A 21384-nucleotide genomic window follows, 5' to 3' on the forward strand; every position below is an offset into this window, starting at 1 on the left:
CGCATCAATACACAACTGTAGAAACAAATCAATGTAATCAATAATGTTCCTTGTTGTATCGATAAAAAAAATGGTTAAGGTAGGGTACCATGACACAATAAGAAAAACGGTATATTCTTGATCCATACTTTAACAATTTGCTGGTGGTTACTAGTTTCTCTAGTGTTTACTAGTAATACTACTTGACATGAGGAGATAGAAAGACATTTCCAAAGTGAGAGTACAAACACAACAGCAAAAAAGGATTTAGTGTTACATTCTTTATTTATCATAAACATAAATAATGTCTAGTCTCCCGTACAAAAGGTGGATGTTGATCTGGAACAGGATGTTGTAGAGTTGTGTGAACGTGCTGGACGACCAAAGCTAGGATCAGACTTAGTAGGTGGCCATGGTGCTGGTCAGCCAGTCATTGAAAATGCACACCTGGAGGAAGAGAAGAAGAGAGACATTAGTGGACACACTCAATGGGAGGCAACATGAGAACCATCAATCTGTTTTATAGACAATGTCTTTTTCCTTCAGGAATCTTAAGGATGTCACATTGATATATGAATGTTGATGTTTTCCTCAAACACCAAAGGAAAACTATTTTTCTGTCTTACCTTGGCGTAGACACCGGGGTTACCGGGCTCGGCACAGCCATAACCCCAGGACACAACACCCTGGAGCTCACCATTGCACACCACAGGGCCACCAGAGTCACCCTGAGAGAGAGAGAGAGATAAAGAGAGAGAAAGATTGAGAGATCGAGATAGGAAGGGAGAGAGAGAGAGAAAGAAGGAAGGAAAACAAGTGATAGGAATTGGTTATTTCATTCTCAATTTATTTCTAATAAATTGAATAAGTAAATTTAAAGTCATCCTTGTGGTACCCCTGAATTGAGGTTCAGTGTGGTAAGTACGTGGTAAATACCTGGCAAGAGTCCTTGCCTCCCTCCAGGTATCCAGCACAGAACATGGCGTTGGTGATCATGCCAGGGTAAGAGTTGTTACAGTCGCTGTAGGACAGGATAGGGATGTTCAGGCACTGCAGCTTGTTGCTGTCAGCAGCTGTAAGGGGGAGGGGAGGGAGAGAGAGAGAGAAAGAGAGAGAGAGAGAGAGAGAGAGAGAGAGAAGGAAAGAAGGAAGGAAGGAAGGAAGGAAGGAAGGAAGGAAGGAAGGAAGGAAGGAAGGAAGGAAGGAAGGAAGGAAGGAAGGAAGGAAGGAAGGAAGGAAGGAAGGAGGGAGATAGAAGAAGGTGGAGAAGGAGGATAGTTATAGTTAGACATGATAACAGTGTTTTTAATAGTAGGTCTACATTTGCTATGCCTGTAAACACACTCAGTCACCATGACGATGACCAACTGGCACATGTAACCTTTGACCCAGGTTCTGCACTCACTGGAGCTCATGGTGTTGCCCCATCCAGAGACGGTGCACATGGTGCCAGCGGGGGCACAGCTGGTGGGCAGAGCAACAGGCTGCACGTAGGTGTTGAGGGTGGCGGGTTTGCTCAGTTTGATCAGCATGATGTCATTATCGATGTTGTAGGAGCTGTAGTTGGGGTGACGGATCACGCGGGATGAAGAGATGAACTGCTCGCTACCTTCAGTCACCTTGATGTTGTGCTCGCCCAGACGCACCTCCACACGGCTGAAAGAGAGAGAGTTCATGTGAATGTGGAGTTCACTTGTGTCCTTTAGTTTTGCAAAAGTTAAGCTTATCAAGTTGTTGCTAGTTGTTATTGACTCAATATGTTGCTAGTAGTTCAAATGGTAGGCTACTTACGACTTGTAGCAGTGAGCAGCAGACACAACCCAGTTCTCATTGACCAAGGAGCCACCACAGAAGTGGTATCCAGAGTTCAGAGACACCTGGTGGGCCTGGGAGTAGGCCTTGCACTCATACCCTCCGACGATCTTGTCGTCCTCTGTGGCGACTGTATACAGAGAGTAGGCACATTCTTAGCTATATTACCTCAGCTTTTGAGATGGAAAAGCATAGCACTATGATAAAACAACAACAACATATTTCTTAATAACGTCAAAGAAACACATTTGTGATGTTAGTGTCATTACACAGTCCTGTTCTTTTTTCTATGATCATTACTATACTCACAGGCGGCTCCAATGAGCAGAACGAAGACCAGAGAAATCATGGTTGCTGTATGATCCTGTCGATGAAAGGGGTTCATCTGCGCCCCTGGTATATATGCAGAATGGGGTGTGCCGCCCCGTTTAATGGAACTGTTTGATTGGTCAAGTGAAATCCAATCAGAGGCAAAAGGTGCACTGCCAAGGTCAGCATTATGACAAAGCATTTTCCATCATGGTGTGGTATGAAGTTGACCCTAAAGGCAGCAGAAAGCTAAATATATGTTTTCATTAGTCTCAGTACTTTTAAGTGCAGGTTCTTACCATCTGGATTTGATTGAATTTCTTACAGGAGACAGTGATACATGTACAGTACACTACAACTGATAGTTTGAGATAACCAGTATTCTATGCAGTTCAGACTGTATCTTGACCTCAACATGACTGCAACACAGCTGTGTAATTCACACGTTGGTATTCTCTTGCAGAAGTTGACAAACACAGCTTTGCTGCTCACAAGGTCTTTAGCTTTGTAAACAAGCAAACTGGGTTTAAGGGGTTGAAAAGTCATACAAGGCTGTCGAAAAAATAGACTCTGTGTACCTTAGTGCCATGAGTTCATTACATAAGTTATACTGTATGCAGTTAATATACAGTAAAACACTCAAAGTAAGCACACACTTGAGTAGTGTAATGTATTATATTTTGTATTAACACAAGATTAAAATAAACAGTTGTAGTTTGACAGTAATGGAGGCTGCTGAGGGGAGGATGGCTCATAATAATGGCTGGAACGGAGCAAATGGAATGGGATCAAACACATGGATACCATATGTTTGATGTATTTGATACCATTCCACTAATGGAGCTCCAGCCATTACCACCAGCCTGTTCTCCCCAATTAAGGTGCCACAATCTCCTGTGGTTGACACTAGTCTACACCCCGGCTCAACCCTTACCCATAACTCTAACCCTAACCCTAGCTTCATGTCCACATCCTGGCTCAACCCTTACCCATAACTCTAACCCTAACCCTAGCTTCATGTCCACATCCTGGCTCAACCCTAACCCTAAATTTATGTCCACATCCCTAGATGCAGGCAAGGCAGTATCAAATGTGTCGACGTCTGTCACCTTGATAACTCAAATTTCTCTCGACTAATGCACCTACAATGTAAACTTTCATTTATAGGCTAGGTTGTAGCAACCTCATGATGGGTATAGGGAAAATTTGAGTATCATGTAGTAGTAGCCTTAACCTATTACATTAAGATATATGAATGGAATATGAATGACAGTCATCCAATATGCTGTAATAGAAATAAGGCCATGCTCATAAAAAAGGATACCCTTTTTTTCAATTTTCGCCTAACATGACATACCGATCCAATGAACCATTGCATTTCTGTTAAAAATGTTGTGTGAAGACTGCCCAAATGTGCCTAACATGTTTATTAATAACTTGCCATGTACAAAATTATGCACTCTCCTCAAACAATAGCATGGTATTCTTTCACTGTAATAGCTACTGTAAATTGGACAGTGCAGTTAGATTAACAAGAATTTAAGCTTTCTGCCAAAATCAGATATGTCTATGTCCTGGGAAATCTTCTTGTTACTTACAACCTCATGCTAATTGCATTAGCCTATGTTAGCTCAACCGTCCCGTGGAAGGGACACCGATCCCGAAGAAGTTGTATATTTCACTGTACACTGCAACGGCATCTGCACCCTGTGCATGTGACTAAGTAAAAATCGAATCTACAAAGCTATGGTACAGTCTGCCTTGGGTAGATTGTGTGTGTTCACACACAGCTGTGTTGGAGCCATGTTGAGGTCAAGATACAGTTTGAACAGCAGAGAATATTGGTCATCTCAAACTAGCAGTTTTAGTGTACTGTATCACTGTCTTCTGGTAGAAATGAAGGGCTGGATTTCATCCGTATCGCAGATGTTCACAGAAAATCTGCGTTATAACTCAATTGAAATTTAAAGGCATTTTCCCCTGTTCGCGGAGACTTCATTCACGGTAAATGCTGCATATGTCAGCTCATTCGGAAATTACCTTCACATATTAACCCTGACGTTGAATGCTATTTCCACAATATGGATTGAATCCAGTCCTAAATCTGGAATTAACTCAATCAATAAACACTGTACTGGGACTAATAAGACAACATTGACCACTACTTAATGAAAAGGTAGGCCTACGTTTTGCAAGGGGATTTGACAGGTTTGAGTCTCATTCTCATAGACGTTGGCCTTGGACACAGAGCTAGAATCAGTTGACCCTTCCCGTATCTTAACCTTCACCAGTGAGTGGTGAGGATGCACAACTTTCCGACATTTTACAGTTTGATGCTACCTGCTGTATTATTTGCTCACCAGAGAACCTTTAAAATCTGATTCGATTTCTCTTGACATATCAAACAGTTCCATGAAACTGGGCGGTACATAAACCAGGGGTGCAGATGAACCCCTTTCATCAACAGGATGACACAGCAACCATGATTTCTCTGGTCTTTGCTCTGCTCATTGGAGCAGTGCAAAAATTGGCATAGAGGACTGTGTTATGACACTAACATCACAAATGTGTTAATTTTACGTTATTAAGAAATGTTATTCCACTTTTATGATAGTGTTATGCTTTTTTTATCATCTCAAAAGGTGAGGAAATATAGCTAAGAATCTGCCTGCTCTTGGTTTCCAGTCGCAATGGAGGACGACAAGATCATCGAAGGGTATGAGTGCAAGGCAAGCCGTACTCCCAGCACCATCAGGTGTCTCTGCAGTCTGGGTACCACTTCTGTGTTGGCTCCCTGATCTCCAGCACATGGTGGTGTCTGCTGCTCACTGCTACAAGTCGTAAGTATCATGTGAACGACTTCCAATATATTGTGTACTATAGTCTATGACTATGGTGGATGGAGACTTTAACAATTTTTAGGGCCTTCCTCTGACTCTGCCTGGTATAGAGGTCCTGGATGGCAGGAAGCTTGGCCCTGGTGATGTTCTAGGCTGTACACACTACCCGCTGTAGTGCCTTGCGGTCTGAGGCCAAGCAGTTGCCATAACAGGCAGTGATGCAACCCGTCAGGATGCTCTCGATGGTGCAGCTGTAAAACCTTTTGAGGATCTGAGGACCCATGCCAAATCTTTTCAGTTTTCTTGTGTCCTCATCACGACTGTCTTGGTGTGCTTGGACCATAATAGTTTGTTGGTGATGTGGATGCGAAGGAACTTAAAGCTCTCAACCTGCTCAGTCCTCCTTTTCCAGTAGTCCACAATCATCTCCTTTCGAGTCGTGCCTGGCAGTAGAGTCATGAGTGAACAGGGAGTACAGGAGGGGACTGTGCACGCACCTCTGAGGGGCCCCCGTGTTGAGGATCAGCGTAGCAGATGTGTTGTTACCTACTCTTACCACCTGGGGGCAGCCGTCAGGAAGTCCAGGATCCAGTTGCAGAGGGAGGTGTTTAGTCCTAGGGTCCTTAGCTTCGTGATTAGCTTTGAGGGCACTATGGTGTTGAACGCTGAGCTGTAGTCAATGATTAGCATTCTCACATAAATGTTCCTTTTGTCCAGGTGTGAAAGGGCAGTGTGGAATGCAATAGAGATTTCATCATTTGTGGATCTGTTGGGGTGGTATGCAAATTGGAGTGGGTCTAGGGTTTCTGGGATAATGGTGTTGATGTGAGCCACGACCAGCCTTTCAAAGCATTTCATGGCTACAGACATGAGTGCTACGGGTCGGTAGTCATTTAGGCAGGTTACCTTAGTATTCTTGGGCACAGGGACTATGGGGGTCTGCTTGAAACATGTTGGTATTACATACTCAGACAGGGAGAGGTTGAAAATGTCAGTGAAGACAATTGCCAGTTAGTCAGCACATGCTCAGAGTAAATGTCCTGGTAATCCATCTGGCCCTGCGGCCTTGTGAATGTTGACCTGTTTAAAGGTCTTACTCACATTGGCTGCAGAGCGCATGATCACACAATCATTCGGAACAGCTGATGCTCTCATGCATGTTTTAGTGTTACTTGCCTTGAAGCGAGCATAGAAGTTATTCAGCTTGTCTGGTAGGCTCGTGTCACTGGGTAGCTCTCGGCTGTGCTTCCCTTTGTAGTCTGTAATAGTTTACAAGCCCTGGAGGGCTGTGCGGCCCCCCCAAAGAAATGCCACCCCACACCATGACTGACCCACCGCCAAACCGGTCATGCTGGAGGATGTTGCAGGCAGCAGAACGTTCTCCACGGCGGCTCCAGACTCTGTCATGTCTGTCACATGCTCAGTGTGAACCTGCTTTCATCTGTGAAGAGCACAGGGCGCCAGTGGCGAATTTGCCAATCTTGGTGTTCTCTGGCAAATGCCAAACGTCCTGCACAGTGTTGGGCTGTAAGTGTTAAGCTGTAAGCACCTGTGGACGTCGGGCCCTCATACCACCCTCACGGAGTCTGTTTCTGACAGTTTGAGCAGACACATGCACATTTGTGGCCTGCTGGAGGTCATTTTGCAGGGCTCTGGCAGTGCTTCTCCTGCTCCTCCTTGCACAAAGGCGGAGGTAGAGGTCCTGCTGCTGGGTTGTTGCCCTCCTACGGCCTCCTCCACATCTCCTGATGTACTGGCCTGTCTCCTGGTAGCGCCTCCATGCTCTGGACACTAGCAAACCTTCTTGCCACAGCTCGCATTGATGTGCCATCCTGGATGAACTGCACTACCTGAGCCACTTGTGTGGGTTGTAGACTCCGTCTCATGCTACCACTAGAGTGAAAGCACCGCCAGCATTCAAAAGTGACCAAAACATCAGCCAGGAAGCATAGGAACTGAGAAGTGGTCTGTGGTCCCCACCTGCAGAACCACTCCTTTATTGGGGGTGTCTTGCTAATTGCCTATAATTTCCACCTGTTGTCTATTCCATTTGCACAACAGCAGGTGAAATGTATTGTCAATCAGTGTTGCTTCCTAAGTGGACAGTTTGATTTCACAGAAGTGTGATTGACTTGGCGTTAAACAACACAATGTAAGTGTTCCCTTTATTTTTTTGAGCAGTATATATATATATATATATATATATATATATATATATATATATATATATATATATATATATATTCAGTACCAGTCAAAAGTTTGGACACACCTACTCATTCCAGAGATTTTCTTTATTTTTACTATTTTCTACTTTGTAGAATAATAGTGACGACATCAAAACTATGAAATAACATATGGAATCATGTAGTAAACAAACAAAAGTGTTAAACAAATTAGAAATATTTTATATTTGAGATTCTGGGGGCGGCAGGTAGCCTAGTGGTTAGAGCGTTGGGCCAGTAACTGAAAGGTTGCTAGATCGAATCCCTGAGCTAACAAGGTAAAAATCTGTCGTTCTGCCCTTGAACAAGTCAGTTAACCCACTGTTCCTAGGCTGTCATTGTAAAGAAGAATTTGTTCTTAACTGACTTGCTTAGTTAAATTTAAAAAATATTCAAAGTAGCCACCCTTTGCCTGCTCTTGGCATTCTCTCAACCAGCTTCATGAGGTAGTCACCTGGAATGCATTTCAATTAACATGTGCGCCTTGTTAATTTGTGGAATTTCTTTCCTTCTTAATGTGTTTCAGTCAAACAGTTGTCTTGTGACCAGGTAGGGGTGGTATACAGAAGATGGTCCTATTTGGTAAAAGACCAAGTCCATATTATGGAAAAAAAGAGCTCAAAAAAGCAAAGAGAAACGAAAGTTTCTTTAAGATTTGAAGGTCCGTCAATACGGAAAATTTCAAGAACTTTGAAAGTTTCTTCAAGTGCAGTCGCAAAAACCATCAAGCGCTATGATGAAACTGGAGGACCGACACAGGGAAGGAAGACCCAGAGTTACCTCTGCTGCAGAGGATAAGTTCGCTAGAGTTACCCGCCTCAGAAATTGCAGCCCAAATAAATGCTTCACAGAGTTCAAGTAACAGACACATCTCAACATCAACTGTTCAGAGGAGACTGTGTGAATCAGGCCTTCATGGTCGAATTGCAGCAAAGAAACCACTACTAAAGGACATCAATAAGAAGAAGAGACTTGGTTGGGACAAGAAACCCGAGCAATGGACATTAGACCAGTGGAAATCTGTATTTTGGTCTGAGGAGTCAAAATGTGAGATTTTTGGTTCCAACCGCATGTCTTTGTGAGACGCAGAGTAGGTGAATGGATGATCTCCGCATTTATGGTTCCCACTGTGAAGCATGGAGGAGGAGGTGTGATGATGTGGGGGTGCTTTGCTGGTGACACTGTCTGTGATTTATTTAGAATTCAAGACACACTTAACCTCTCTAGGGTATGTGGGACGAAATCGTCCCACCTACTCAACAGCCAGTGGAATCCCGTGGCGCGATATTCAAATACCTTAGAAATGCTATTACTTCAATTTCTCAAACATATGACTATTTTACACCATTTTAAAGACAAGACTCTCGTTAATCTAACCACACTGTCCGATTTGAAAAAGGCTTTACAACGAAAGTAAAACATTAGATTATGTCAGCAGAGTACCCAGCCAGAAATAATCAGACACCCATTTTTCAAGCTAGCATATAATGTCACATAAACCCAAACCACAGCTAAATGCAGCACTAACTTTTGATGATCTTCATCAAATGACACTCCTAGGACATTATGTTATACAATACATGCATGTTTTGTTCAATCAAGTTCATATTTATATCAAAAAACAGCTTTTTACATTAGCATGTGACGTTCAGAACTAGCATACCCACCGCAAACTTCCGGTGAATTTACTAAATTACTCACAATAAACGTTCACAAAAAACATAAATTATTTGAAGAATTATAGATACAGAACTCCTTTATGCAATCGCTATGTCCGATTTTAAAATAGCTTTTCAGCAAAAGCACATTTTGCAATATTCTGAGTAGATAGCTCGCCATCACGGGCTAGCTATTTTCACACCCACCAAGTTTGGCACTCACCAAACTCAGATTTACTATAAGAAAAATTGGATTACCTTTGCTGTTCTTCGTCAGAATGCACTCCCAGGACTTCTACTTCAATAACAAATGTTGGTTTGGTTCAAAATAATCCATAGTTATGTTCAAATATCCTCTGTTTTGTTTGTGCGTTCAAGACACTATCCGAAGGGTAACGAAGGGTGACACGCCCGGCGCGTATCGTGACAAAAAAATTCTAAATATTCCATTACCGTACTTCGAAGCATGTCAACCGCTGTTTAAAATCAATTTTTATGCGATTTTTCTCGTAAAAAAGCGATAATATTCCGACCGGGAAACCCTGTTTTCGTTCAAAGACTGAAAATCTAAAATGGACTCTTCACGTGCACCCCCGTCTCATTGTTCTCAGATCGACCACTTACCAAATGCGCTACTGTTTTTCAGCCATGGCCTGCAAAGTCATCATTCAACGTTCTGCCGCCTTCTGAGAGCCTATGGGAGCCGTAGGAAGTGTCACGTTACAGCAGAGATCCTCAGTTTTCAATAAAGAGAGTGTAGAAGGCCAAGAAATGGTCAGAGAGGGCACTTCCTGTTTGGAATCTTCTCAGGTTTTTGCCTGCCATATGAGTTCTGTTATACTCACAGACACCATTCAAACAGTTTTATAAACGTTAGGGTGTTTTCTATCCAAATCAAACAATTATATGCATATTATAGTTTCTGGGCAGTAGTAATAACCAGATTAAATCGGGTACGTTTTTTATCCGGCCGTGCAAATACTGCCCCCTACCCTAGAGAGGTTAACCAGCTTGGCTACTACAGCATTCTGCAGCGATACGCCATCCCATCTGGTTTGCCTTTAGTGGGACTATCATTTGTTTTTCAACAGGACAATGACCCAAAACACACTTCCAGGCTGTGTAAAAGCTATTTGACAAAGATGGAGAGTGATGGAGTGCTGCATCAGATGACCTGGCCTCCACAATCACCCAACCTCAGCCCAATTGAGATGGTTTGGGATGAGTTGGAACGCAGAGTGAAAGAAAAGCAGCCAAAAAGTGCTCAGCATATGTGGGAACTCCTTCAAGACTTTTGGAAAAGCATTCCATGTGAAGCTGGTTGAGAGAATTCCAAGAGTGTGCAAAGCTGCCATCAAGGCAAATGGTGGCTAATTTGAAGAATCTAAAATATATTTTGATTTGAATTGTTTAACACTTTTTTGGTTACTGCATGACTCCATATGTGTTTTTTTTCATAGTTTTGATGTCTTCACTATTATTCTACAATGTAGAAAATAGTAAATATAAATAAAATGATGAGTAGGTGTGTCCACAATTTTGACTGGTACTGTATACCTATGCTATTTGTCATCATATATATCGTAGATAAATAGGTCACTTAAATATGTACACTTATTTCCGATTACATTTCCTAATCAGAAATTAACATTTTTTTTACATTTTGAAATATCTCTATGAAACATAGAAAGGCCTGATATCTAATAACAAAACAATGAATTAATGACAACTAGAAACAAATAGAATGCATTTGAGGCGGAACCATTTAATCCTAAAGTGGAACTATTTTTCACCCAACCAGACTGCGATAACTGATGCACCGGCAATGTCAAAGTTGTCATGTTATGCGACCTCGGGGATGTATTAATGATCAAATAAACCTAATTTATACGAGAATAACGGAAGATAACCTTCGTTAGAAACATCGGTTTACATTTTTAAAGGACGGCTTGATTCCTTTTTTCTTTCTAGCCTCTTGTAGGCGTCTGAACTCGACAAGATGCGCCTCACCATTCAGATGTTGATATCCCATGGCCGGGTGGCCCGTAAAATGGGTCTCGGTCCAGAGTCCCGAATAAACATGCTTCGGAACATTCTTACCGGCCTCGTTCGACACGAGAGGATAGAGACCACCCGAGGCAGAGCAGACGAAGTTCGATTCTATGCTGAAAAGGTGAGGACATGTTAACGTTACCCTTTTTACGCAGCTCAACAAAGTTGCTTCTCCAGTAATTCAAAGGCTGGAAACAGCGATATTGAGTCGTTTCATCTTACTGACCAAAAGGAATGTATGCAGCCGGCTATACATGTGTTTACCCCTTCAGCCAATCAGACCAGGGGTGAAAAAAATAGACTGCTCCAACCTGATTGGCGACATCCGGAAAATGTCAAAAATGGTGTTCCATAAGAAAGTATGTTTTTTTCCACCTTCTCGCCATTAAATCGAGTTAAGCAGGTAATCGACTCCTTTGCAACCAGAATGGAGAATATGTTATGTACAACCCGGTCCATAGGAGATATGAGTGTATAGCTGGCTACATAGATTCCCTTTGGACAGTAAGATGAAGCGACTCTATTGTCATCTGCCAGTCTTTGGGCTACTCCTCTAGTTGACTAAACTCAACTCCCATGGTGAAGGAAGTTTCTGATCAACTATGGAGTTGAGCAGAGTCCTGGCTTTGTGAAATTCAGCTCTGACTACATTGATTTGCCCAAGATCAATAGTAAATGATGAAATGCTAATCGTGTACATATCGTTGTCCTATGTAGATGTGTGCCTTTGTTTGCTGAAATCCATACTTTTTAATTTAACTTGTTTGATTTAGTCGGCTACTTCTCAATCATCCCTGTTTAGTAGGCTACTGTGTAGTTTTTGACAGCTTGTGACGTTGTTGACCAATGTGATGTTGTTTTGCAGTTGATTGACTATGCCAAGAAGGGAGACACTGACGAGAAAGCGATGAAAATGGCAAATTTCTGGCTCACAGTAAATGTTCTTTATGATCTTTGTTAGTGTTTTAATGTACTCAGACCAAGTCAGATTGTCCCAATGTCCCCAGCTTTGTTGTAGTATTATCTACCAGATTAGTATGAGTGTGTTCCTAGTTCTTTCAGTCATCATCCCGTCTCTCTCTCCTGTGGTTTAAGGAAAAGGATCTGATCCCAAAGCTCTTCAAGGTCCTGGCTCCCAGGTTTGAGACCCAGCCCAAAGCCTACACCCGGATGGCCCGCATTCCCAACAGGGAGAACCTGGACAAGGCTGCTATGGCTGTGCTGGAGTATAAAGGCAACCCGTTCCCACCTCTCCAGACCGCCAAACGAGACAATGAACTCACGCTAATCAACCAGCTCCTGAAAGGCTACAGAGAGGAGCGGGCACAGCAGGCAGCAGCCAAGGTTGAGGCATGATGCAACCAGCCACACAGTGACATTACATGTTAGATCAGGGGTGTGTTCGGTGAAACATTTAGAATGTCATGTCTGTTCTACAGTATATGAACATTCTGGAACGTTGCTCCCTCCTGAATAAGCCCCTGTAATTCCATAGTAGAGGACCCGCTGGTGGGTTGTACTCAACTTTTATAGTCCACAGATTCTGACTAGGTCCTGATTTGGAAACATTGTGTTGTAATAAGAAAAACACCCAACACTTTTGGGGGATAACAGTACAGAAACATGGGGTGCAACTGTTTTGAGGTGACTGGCTACAGTATTTGACTTTCTATGGACCCCACGGAACATGAGAGGATGTTGTGTGTCAAAATAAATGTGATTGTTTGACAATGATAAGCGTTCTGTTTATGGCACTACTGTGAATTTAACAAATGTGCTTAAATAAGAAACAGGTTTGATATGCTGTTACTATTCCCTCTACCGGTTCAGAAACATGTCCCCCAAACTTTTCATTATTATCATGGTTGATGTCCTGTTTTTAATCCCTCTACTGATTCATAATAAACATCAGACAGTGGAAAATAGAGGCAGGATGTTTTATGAAAGCAACCACCTTCAGCCAGGCATAATCACACACTCATCATGAGCTTCCCCATTCATTCTATTTGTTTAGATTCAAACTGTTTTGTTATTAAGAGCTGCTGTAGAGTTTTGGTTTTTACATATTGGTAACTACTTGCCAAAATTGCCCCAAACCTATTGCAGTTACATTCAATTGGACCTGCTCTCTGTTCTCCTTTGCCACTTGCCTGTAAGCTCTCCAATTGTGAGATTGGTTCCAGAGAAGTAATTGTACTGTACCAAGATGGAGTAGATGTTTTGGACGAATGCCCTTCTACATCACATAAAAATAACTCATACACATTCACACTGTGGCCAAGGTATGAAAGAAACAGACAAGGCCTCTAATAAAACCAACCATTTTAATTTGGCAAAAAGTGTATGTACAGCGTATTCAGAATACCCTAGTTTGACACCATTAAAATGCATTCATTTTGAACAGTGCTTCAGTAATGTGCTCTTAACCAGACCTCTCTAAATACCCAGGAATCTGTGCTGTTGTCTGTCATGCATATAAAACCCTCACTCATCTCCTGTTGCTCTTCCACTTGTGTCTGTGTATAATAGACAAATACCATAGATAAGTTGATCATGCAGCTTGTTGTACAGGATGAATGGAACCTGTCTGTCAAAATCTATTCAGTCAATTAATGGCATCTGTAACCATGGACAACAGTGGACTGTAATGGCAATAGAGACAAATATATATACGCCTACAGAGACAACCTTTAGAACACCAGAACAATCTAATTCAAGTTTCATTCTTTTTTTACAGACTACATTATACCTTTGACTGTATGTTCTCATGTACATAACATGTGCTGTAGCAGTCTGACCAACCCAAGCCTACTCCATAGTCTTTCTATAGTAAAGGGCTATTAATTAAACCATTAGAAACAGTCAATTAACCACCATTTTTTCTCCCACACCTTTTTTTTTTTACAGATTGGATTAAAAATGATTAAAGAGACTTGCATGTTTCATACTCAGATATTAACAAGTTATATAAAAAAAGATGTGATTTATTACTTCTATTTCTTAGAACAGGTGGTAAATTGGCCTTGACACAGTCTTATGAATACCCCCCTCCCTCCCTTACATTGATATCATTAGGCTATTTAATCAACTTAATGTTATTCAGATATATGTACATTTTTAAATGTCTGATAATGACACTTGATGACATTGATAAATATGAACATATCTACAGGTAACATTTGTATATTTGATACCGGAATATCATTGGGTGTAGTGTGTGGATACGTATAATTCAGATAAAAGCGCTATTCAAAGTCACTTTGAAATAAATGGCGGAACAGAAAAACTAAGAGAAGGGGAACATTAAAGTGCTTCATGCAGGACAAACAGGACGTTGGTGCTACTACTTTCACAGTTACTCTAAAAGGTTTGCTTTAGTTGTTTATGGGCCCAGGACTTTTCATGTTCAGGAAGAACTACTGTTCCTACTTATGGATAAACAACAATGAGCCCCTCACACAGTATCAGATGTACTGTACAACTTCACTGAGGGAAACGGCCATACATACAGACATGTACAGGTTTGACATGACATCATTACATACTAGTCGGGGGGGGGGGGGATTGTGAAGTTAGTTCATATCCTCGCAGGACAACCTTCCCTCCTTAAATCATGTGTCAAGGATGGAGGCTGAAATTGAAAGTAAAACAAGCTATAAGTATGATTTCTATGTAAAAAAAATACAACAAATGTAACTTTAAAACCACCACTTTCCTTGTGCTCTATTGCATTAATACATTCACCAAGATCTACATACATCAAGGAATTACATTCAGAGCAAGCTAGCATCTTGCACTCCAGTGAAAACTGAACAGTAGTATTCGGAGTTAAAACAGTTGTCTGTGGACAGTATGACATAAGGTAACATAAGGTTCCAATAGAAATCCAGAAGAAGGTACATTAACACCTCCTCGGTAGCCTATATGGTATGAAATACACAGTTATTGTATAGTAGTTTGGTACAACAGGCACACGCACTGTATGAGCACATGGAGTATAATCAGTTTAGAGACAGGGAGTACATGCTTGTTTTAGCAGTACCTCAGGGGTCCACAGTAAACTGAACATTGTACACTTAAACATCAGTATATCAATCCAATAGCCTGGAGCAATCAACATATATAAGAATATAAATCATCCCAACATATTCTATATGGAGAAATTCTATATTTTGTGTTAACATCTGTCAAACATGAAAAAAAAATGTATGTTTCAGGATGTGAGTGAATATTTTACTCTTGTACAATGTAATGGCATGAGAATTGCAATGGTCACAGCATCACTTGGAATTCGACAATGTGGGAAAAAAACATCCCTTTTGTAATATAAACTCTGCAACTATTTTAGAGTAATGGTAACTCATTCTCTTCAGCTATTTACACATTTCCCTCAGCCTCTCCATTGATGCCTTATGAATTCTTGAATAAAAGTGTTCATAGGAGTTTTGTTCAGTCTCCACTGTGTGCTCCTATCATTCTATTGCTCAGGCTTCATCCACTCTGTCATCTCTCCCTCCCGGTGCCTCTCTCCCTGCTCATGTTCAAATATTTATTGCTTCTTTTTTCTTTTACAAGCTCAGCACTTTAACTCACAGCCATTTCCTCTTCTTTATTCAGCTCTTTTCCCATTCAGAGGTGAAAATGGGACGTTTAGGACTTCCATTCCACATGTCTGCTTATAATGACTTCCCCTTCTCTTCCTCATATCCATCCCTCCTTCCCTCGTGGCTATACATAGCTTGACCTGTTTTCTATGCTACCTGATCTTCCTCCACCTCCCTCTCGATCTTTCTCTCTGTGTCCCTCTTTCTTTCTCTCTGTCTGTCTCATGCCTTGGTGCCCACGCCCCCTCCCCCCTGCATGCTGAAGTACTCGGTGAAGTGGGAGGGGAGTCGTGGAGGGGGAGGGGGGGAGTGGGCGGAGAGGCGGGGGGGCATGGGGGGAGGGAGTGGGGGGAAGGTGGGTGACGACAGGTCGGCCGTGGTGGTGATGATCTTATGCTCACTGTTCCTCTGCACTTCCTGTCCCTTCCGGGCCACCGTCTCCTCCACCGTCTTCACTGGGCCCTAAGAGAGAGGGAGGTATAGGTTGAAAGGTTAAAGGTCATGCTGGGTTGTATTTGTCACAATATCAGTTACCACATCCTTCTCTGACAACTTCCTCTGTGCTCTAACACCTCTGGAGTGTTACAGGGACTATATCACACCTTAGTATCAGTTACTACATCTTCCTCAGACCATGCATCCACTCACCGACTGGATGGAGAACAGTTCTGTGAAGTTGGGCTGGGAGTCGCCCAGGAAGGAGCTGTTCCCATAGGCGTGGTGGGGGAAACTCTCACTCGCCACACCCGCCTTCGGACTAGACAGCAGGATACCGATCTGAGAGGTCCGCACGTGGTACGGGAAGTTCTTATTGGCCGCAGAGGGCCGTGTAATAGCCTGTGGCGAGGCAGGGAGGGAGAGGGGATGGATGGAAGGAATGTATCATATTCAGAATATTGCCTGTTGCCTGTACATATATTACCCTGTATTTTCCATACACTGATACACATTTCTGCACATATAAGAACATAACAGTATGTGTGTGAATGTGTCACTGACAAAGGACAGAGAGGCTCAGTCTGGTATAGAAGTCTGGGACAGAGAGGCTCAGTCTGGTACAGAAGTCTGGGACAGAGAGGCTCAGTCTGGTACAGAAGTCTGGGACCGAGATGCCCAGTCTGGTATACAAGTCTGGGACCGAGAGGCTCAGTATGGTACAGAAGTCTGGGACAAAGAGGCTCAGTCTGGTACAGAAGTCTGGGACAGAGAGGCTCAGTCTGGTATAGACGTCTGGGACCGAGAGGCTCAGTCTGGTACAGAAGTCTGGGACAGAGAGGCTCAGTCTGGTATAGAAGTCTGGGACCGAGAGGCTCAGTCTGGTATACAAGTCTGGGACAGAGAGGCTCAGTCTGTCTGGAATAGAAGTCTGGAACAGAGCGGCTCAGTCTGGTACAGAAGTCTTGGACAGAGAGGCTCAGTCTGGTATAGACGTCTGGGACTGAGAGGCTCAGTCTGGTATACAAGTCTGGGACAGAGAGGCTCAGTCTGGTACAGAAGTCTGGGACAGAGAGGCTCAGTCTGGTATAGAAGTCTGGGACTGAGAGGCTCAGTCTGGTATACAAGTCTGGGACAGAGAGGCTCAGTCTGGAATAGAAGTCTGGAACAGAGAGGCTCAGTCTGGTACAGAAGTCTTGGACAGAGAGGCTCAGTATGGTACAGAAGTCTGGGACAGAGAAACTCAGTCTGGTACAGAAGTCTGGGACAGAGAGGCTCAGTCTGGTACAGAAGTCTGGGACAGAGAGGCTCAGTCTGGTACAGAAGTCTGGGACAGAGAGGCTCAGTCTGGTATACAAGTCTGGGACAGAGAGGCTCAGTCTGGTATACAAGTCTGGGACAGAGAGGCTCAGTCTGGTATACAAGTCTGGGACAGAGAGGCTCAGTCTGGTACAGAAGTCTGGGACAGAGAGGCTCAGTATGGTACAGAAGTCTGGGACAGAGAGGCTTAGTCTGGTATACAAGTCTGGGAACAAGAGGCTCAGTCTGGTATATAAGTCTGGGACAGAGAGGCTCAATCTGGTTTAGAAGTCTGGGACCAAGAGGCTCAGTCTGGTACAGAAGTCTGGGACAGAGAGGCTCAGTCTGGTACAGAAGTCTGGGACCGAGATGCCCAGTCTGGTATACAAGTCTGGGACCGAGAGGCTCAGTCTGGTATAGAAGTCTGGGACCGAGAGGCTCAGTCTGGTACAGAAGTCTGGGACCGAGAGGCTCAGTCTGGTACAGAAGTCTGGGACCGAGAGACTCAGTCTGGTATAGAAGTCTGGGACAGAGAGGCTCAGTATGGTACAGAAGTCTGGGACAAAGAGGCTCAGTCTGGTACAGAAGTCTGGGACAGAGAGGCTCAGTCTGGTATAGACGTCTGGGACCGAGAGGCTCAGTCTGGTACAGAAGTCTGGGACAGAGAGGCTCAGTCTGGTATAGAAGTCTGGGACCGAGAGGCTCAGTCTGGTATACAAGTCTGGGACAGAGAGGCTCAGTCTGGAATAGAAGTCTGGAACAGAGCGGCTCAGTCTGGTACAGAAGTCTTGGACAGAGAGGCTCAGTCTGGTATAGACGTCTGGGACTGAGAGGCTCAGTCTGGTATACAAGTCTGGGACAGAGAGGCTCAGTCTGGTACAGAAGTCTGGGACAGAGAGGCTCAGTCTGGTATAGAAGTCTGGGACTGAGAGGCTCAGTCTGGTATACAAGTCTGGGACAGAGAGGCTCAGTCTGGAATAGAAGTCTGGAACAGAGAGGCTCAGTCTGGTACAGAAGTCTTGGACAGAGAGGCTCAGTATGGTACAGAAGTCTGGGACAGAGAAACTCAGTCTGGTACAGAAGTCTGGGACAGAGAGGCTCAGTCTGGTACAGAAGTCTGGGACAGAGAGGCTCAGTCTGGTACAGAAGTCTGGGACAGAGAGGCTCAGTCTGGTATACAAGTTTGGGACAGAGAGGCTCAGTCTGGTATACAAGTCTGGGACAGAGAGGCTCAGTCTGGTATACAAGTCTGGGACAGAGAGGCTCAGTCTGGTACAGAAGTCTGGGACAGAGAGGCTCAGTATGGTACAGAAGTCTGGGACAGAGAGGCTTAGTCTGGTATACAAGTCTGGGAACAAGAGGCTCAGTCTGGTATATAAGTCTGGGACAGAGAGGCTCAATCTGGTTTAGAAGTCTGGGACCAAGAGGCTCAGTCTGGTACAGAAGTCTGGGCCTGAGACGCTCAGTCTGGTATAGAAGTCTTGGTTTGGGGGGATACTAACGCAGAGGCCGATGAGAACAGAGAGATATGACTCACAGATATTAAAAGAGAGGTGAGTGTGTGCGTGCCTGAGTGTGGAGGGCAGGGGGTTACTAACGAGGCGGGCGATGAGGTCTTCGAGATAATTAACGTCAACTGTGAGGCAGTGTGTGTGTGTGCACACATGCATGCCTGTGTGTGAGTGTGTAGAGAGATGAAGGGTACTAACGAGGAACACGATGTGAGCATAGAGGTGGATTCCCAGTTGGATGCCGTTGACGATCTTCTCCCGTGCCCAGCGAGGGATGCCAAAGTTAGCTATCAGAGCCATGACGGGAACCGCGAAAAACCTGCCAGAGGGAGAGAGAGGAGAGAGAGTTAATGAGGGAGAGAGATTATTAAGAGAGAGAGGAGAGAGAGATAGGGAAGGGGGAGATTGAGATATGTAAAGGAAGGAGGAGAAAAAAAGGAATATGGTGGAGTAGAGACAAAAGGAAATGAGAGGGAGGGAGAGGCGGAGGAGTGAAGACAGATTTAAGACGAGCAAGCGAGAAGTGGAAAAATAAGGGAGACGGGGAGTTTATTGGGTGTAATGCTTTTTAGGGAATGATGTTGATGAACCTGACAGAGACAAACTGCATGCAGAGAGTGAAGGGCTGTAGGACTATGTCCTCTCACCAGAGTGTGTATGCCGTGAAGAATGTAGAAGGGCTGTAGGACTATGTCCTCTCACCAGAGTGTGTATGCCGTGAAGAAGGGGATGTAGAAGGGTTGTAGGACTATGTCCTCTCACCAGAGTGTGTATGCCGTGAAGAATGTAGAAGGGCTGTAGGACTATGTCCTCTCACCAGAGTGTGTATGCCGTGAAGAAGGGGATGTAGAAGGGTTGTTTCTCAGGGTAGTGTTTGAGGGAGATCAGGACGGCGTAGCAGAACCACACGTAGGCCAGCAGCTGGAGACCCATCAGACCGTAGCCCGCCGGGCTGTCATATGCATACAGCACCTCACCTGGGTCAAAGAACTGAGACACACACACAACGTCATACAACCACTCTAATGGACCGCACCCTACTAATCAACCTACTAACTTTACCCTCAAATAGCAGAGAGGTGTATTACAATAGGTTCCCCAGCATGTGTTGTAACAGTCTGTGGTTTGCTGACATGTTGGGATGTGAAATCTACTCGTTTTTGTTGGTGAGTGTGTCTACAAGTGTGTGCGTATGTGTACACATGTATGTATGTTTGTTTGTGTGTTTGTGCGTCATTGACACTTCTCTACAGCTGGATCATTGACAGTGCCTCTGCTTGCGGGCTATGTATTCAGTTTCCCAGGCCAGAGACTGGATATCATTGGTCAAACAGGGTTACCCTCGGTCGTCCCCTGCATTATGTATGTACAGGCCCAGTGCTAGGCACTGACAGGCTGGGTAAGAAACTCCTATCCCTGTATACTACAGTACATCAGGAGTAGGCCCCTTTTATTTCACCTTTATCTTACCAGGAGGTGCCATGATATGTGAACCTCATTTCAAAGAGGGACCCATCCTAAATTATAGTAGAGCACATTTTACACTTGTAATGGAGGTGATTCTGTGATCCATGCTCGGCTGATGAGTAACCATGCCCGAGACCTGAAGACTAGCTCCTAGAGCTAATACCTAGGCTTCAACTCAGTAGGCTAACAGTGTTGTGGGACACAGGAATCCCCGGTGGGAACTTAGACCGTCATACACTGGTCCTTCACGTTTAGCATGGACAGTAGGAGTGTAGCAGCAGCAGTTCTGTAGCGCAGACTGCAGTACCTCTGCCTCGTATATGAAGAGGATGATATAGGTGACGGTGTAGACTGTCATGTAGATGGACAGCTTGACAGATCCACTGTGGCTGATCCTCGCCCTGACAGAGACGGATACACACAGGGGGGTTAGCTTTCACACAGACAGATGAATACACACACACACACACACACACTCTCCTCCTGCAAACAGAGATGGATTTCCTCACCCACGTATGCACACACACACACACACACACACACACACACACACACACACACACACACACACACACACACACACACACACACACACACACACACACACACACACACAAATTCACACTCACTCACACATGCGGTTGGCCACATATTCCCTCTTTATGGTGCAGTGTAGACAGACAGCTTATCTAAATGGCTATTCATCACCACATTTCAGAGATGTAGCAATAATGACAAAGTGTGCTCTAATAAAATCATAGCTACTATACTGTGTGAGATAGTGAGAGAGAACGGGAGAAAGACAGAGGGCAATGAGAGAGGAGCAGAGCAGGAAGAGAAAGAAAAACAGGGAAAGTAGAGTGAGAGCAAGTGAGAAAGACAGAAAGAGACTGGGCTACTGGTACGAGTTAGAAGGAGTAAGACAGAGAGAGACTGGGATACTGGTACGAGTTAGAAGGAGTAAGACAGAGAGAGACTGGGCTACTGGTACAAGTTAGAAGGAGTAAGACAGAGAGAGACTGGGCTACTGGTACGAGTTAGAAGGAGTAAGACAGAGAGAGACTGGGCTACTGGTACAAGTTAGAAGGAGTAAGACAGAGAGAGACTGGGCTACTGGTACGAGTTAGAAGGAGTAAGACAGAGAGAGACTGGGCTACTGGTACGAGTTAGAAGGAGTAAGACATAGAGAGACT

At 44.0% G+C, this 21384-nt stretch overlaps 3 protein-coding genes across 4 annotated transcripts in view; 1 reads left to right on the forward strand and 2 right to left on the reverse strand.

The window, feature by feature from the left end:
- Positions 1-245: 245 nt before the first annotated feature.
- LOC115183389 (trypsin-1) lies at positions 246-2179 on the reverse strand. Its single transcript, XM_029744686.1, has 6 exons — positions 2101-2179; positions 1771-1921; positions 1385-1635; positions 916-1052; positions 606-707; positions 246-426 (listed from the first exon to the last, which is right to left on the reverse strand). The coding sequence occupies exons 1-6, from the start codon at positions 2174-2176 to the stop codon at positions 379-381; spliced, it is 765 nt and encodes a 254-aa protein (XP_029600546.1). The 5' UTR covers positions 2177-2179; the 3' UTR covers positions 246-378.
- Positions 2180-10627: 8448 nt separating this feature from the next.
- LOC115183431 (39S ribosomal protein L17, mitochondrial) lies at positions 10628-12798 on the forward strand. Its single transcript, XM_029744689.1, has 3 exons — positions 10628-10996; positions 11741-11809; positions 11971-12798. Exons 1-3 carry the CDS (start codon positions 10823-10825, stop codon positions 12229-12231), a joined length of 504 nt encoding a protein of 167 aa, XP_029600549.1. The 5' UTR covers positions 10628-10822; the 3' UTR covers positions 12232-12798.
- Positions 12799-13182: 384 nt separating this feature from the next.
- LOC115183405 (transmembrane protein 145) overlaps positions 13183-21384 on the reverse strand; it is a 37193-nt gene continuing 28991 nt past the window's right edge. The window contains exons 11-16 of one of the 2 annotated variants that reach the window (XM_029744688.1): positions 20499-20592; positions 19542-19714; positions 18923-19043; positions 16128-16316; positions 15881-15941; positions 13183-14506 (exon numbers count right to left, since the gene is read on the reverse strand). In XM_029744688.1, coding sequence (XP_029600548.1) covers positions 14487-14506; positions 15881-15941; positions 16128-16316; positions 18923-19043; positions 19542-19714; positions 20499-20592 — 658 coding nt within the window. In that variant the 3' untranslated portion in view covers positions 13183-14486. Of the gene's footprint in view, positions 15942-16127; positions 16317-18922; positions 19044-19541; positions 19715-20498; positions 20593-21384 lie in introns of both variants that reach the window. The other variant, XM_029744687.1, reaches the window with a different exon arrangement.

This window comes from Salmo trutta, chromosome 3 (assembly GCF_901001165.1).
Source record: "Salmo trutta chromosome 3, fSalTru1.1, whole genome shotgun sequence".
NCBI classification, from domain to species: domain Eukaryota; kingdom Metazoa; phylum Chordata; class Actinopteri; order Salmoniformes; family Salmonidae; genus Salmo; species Salmo trutta.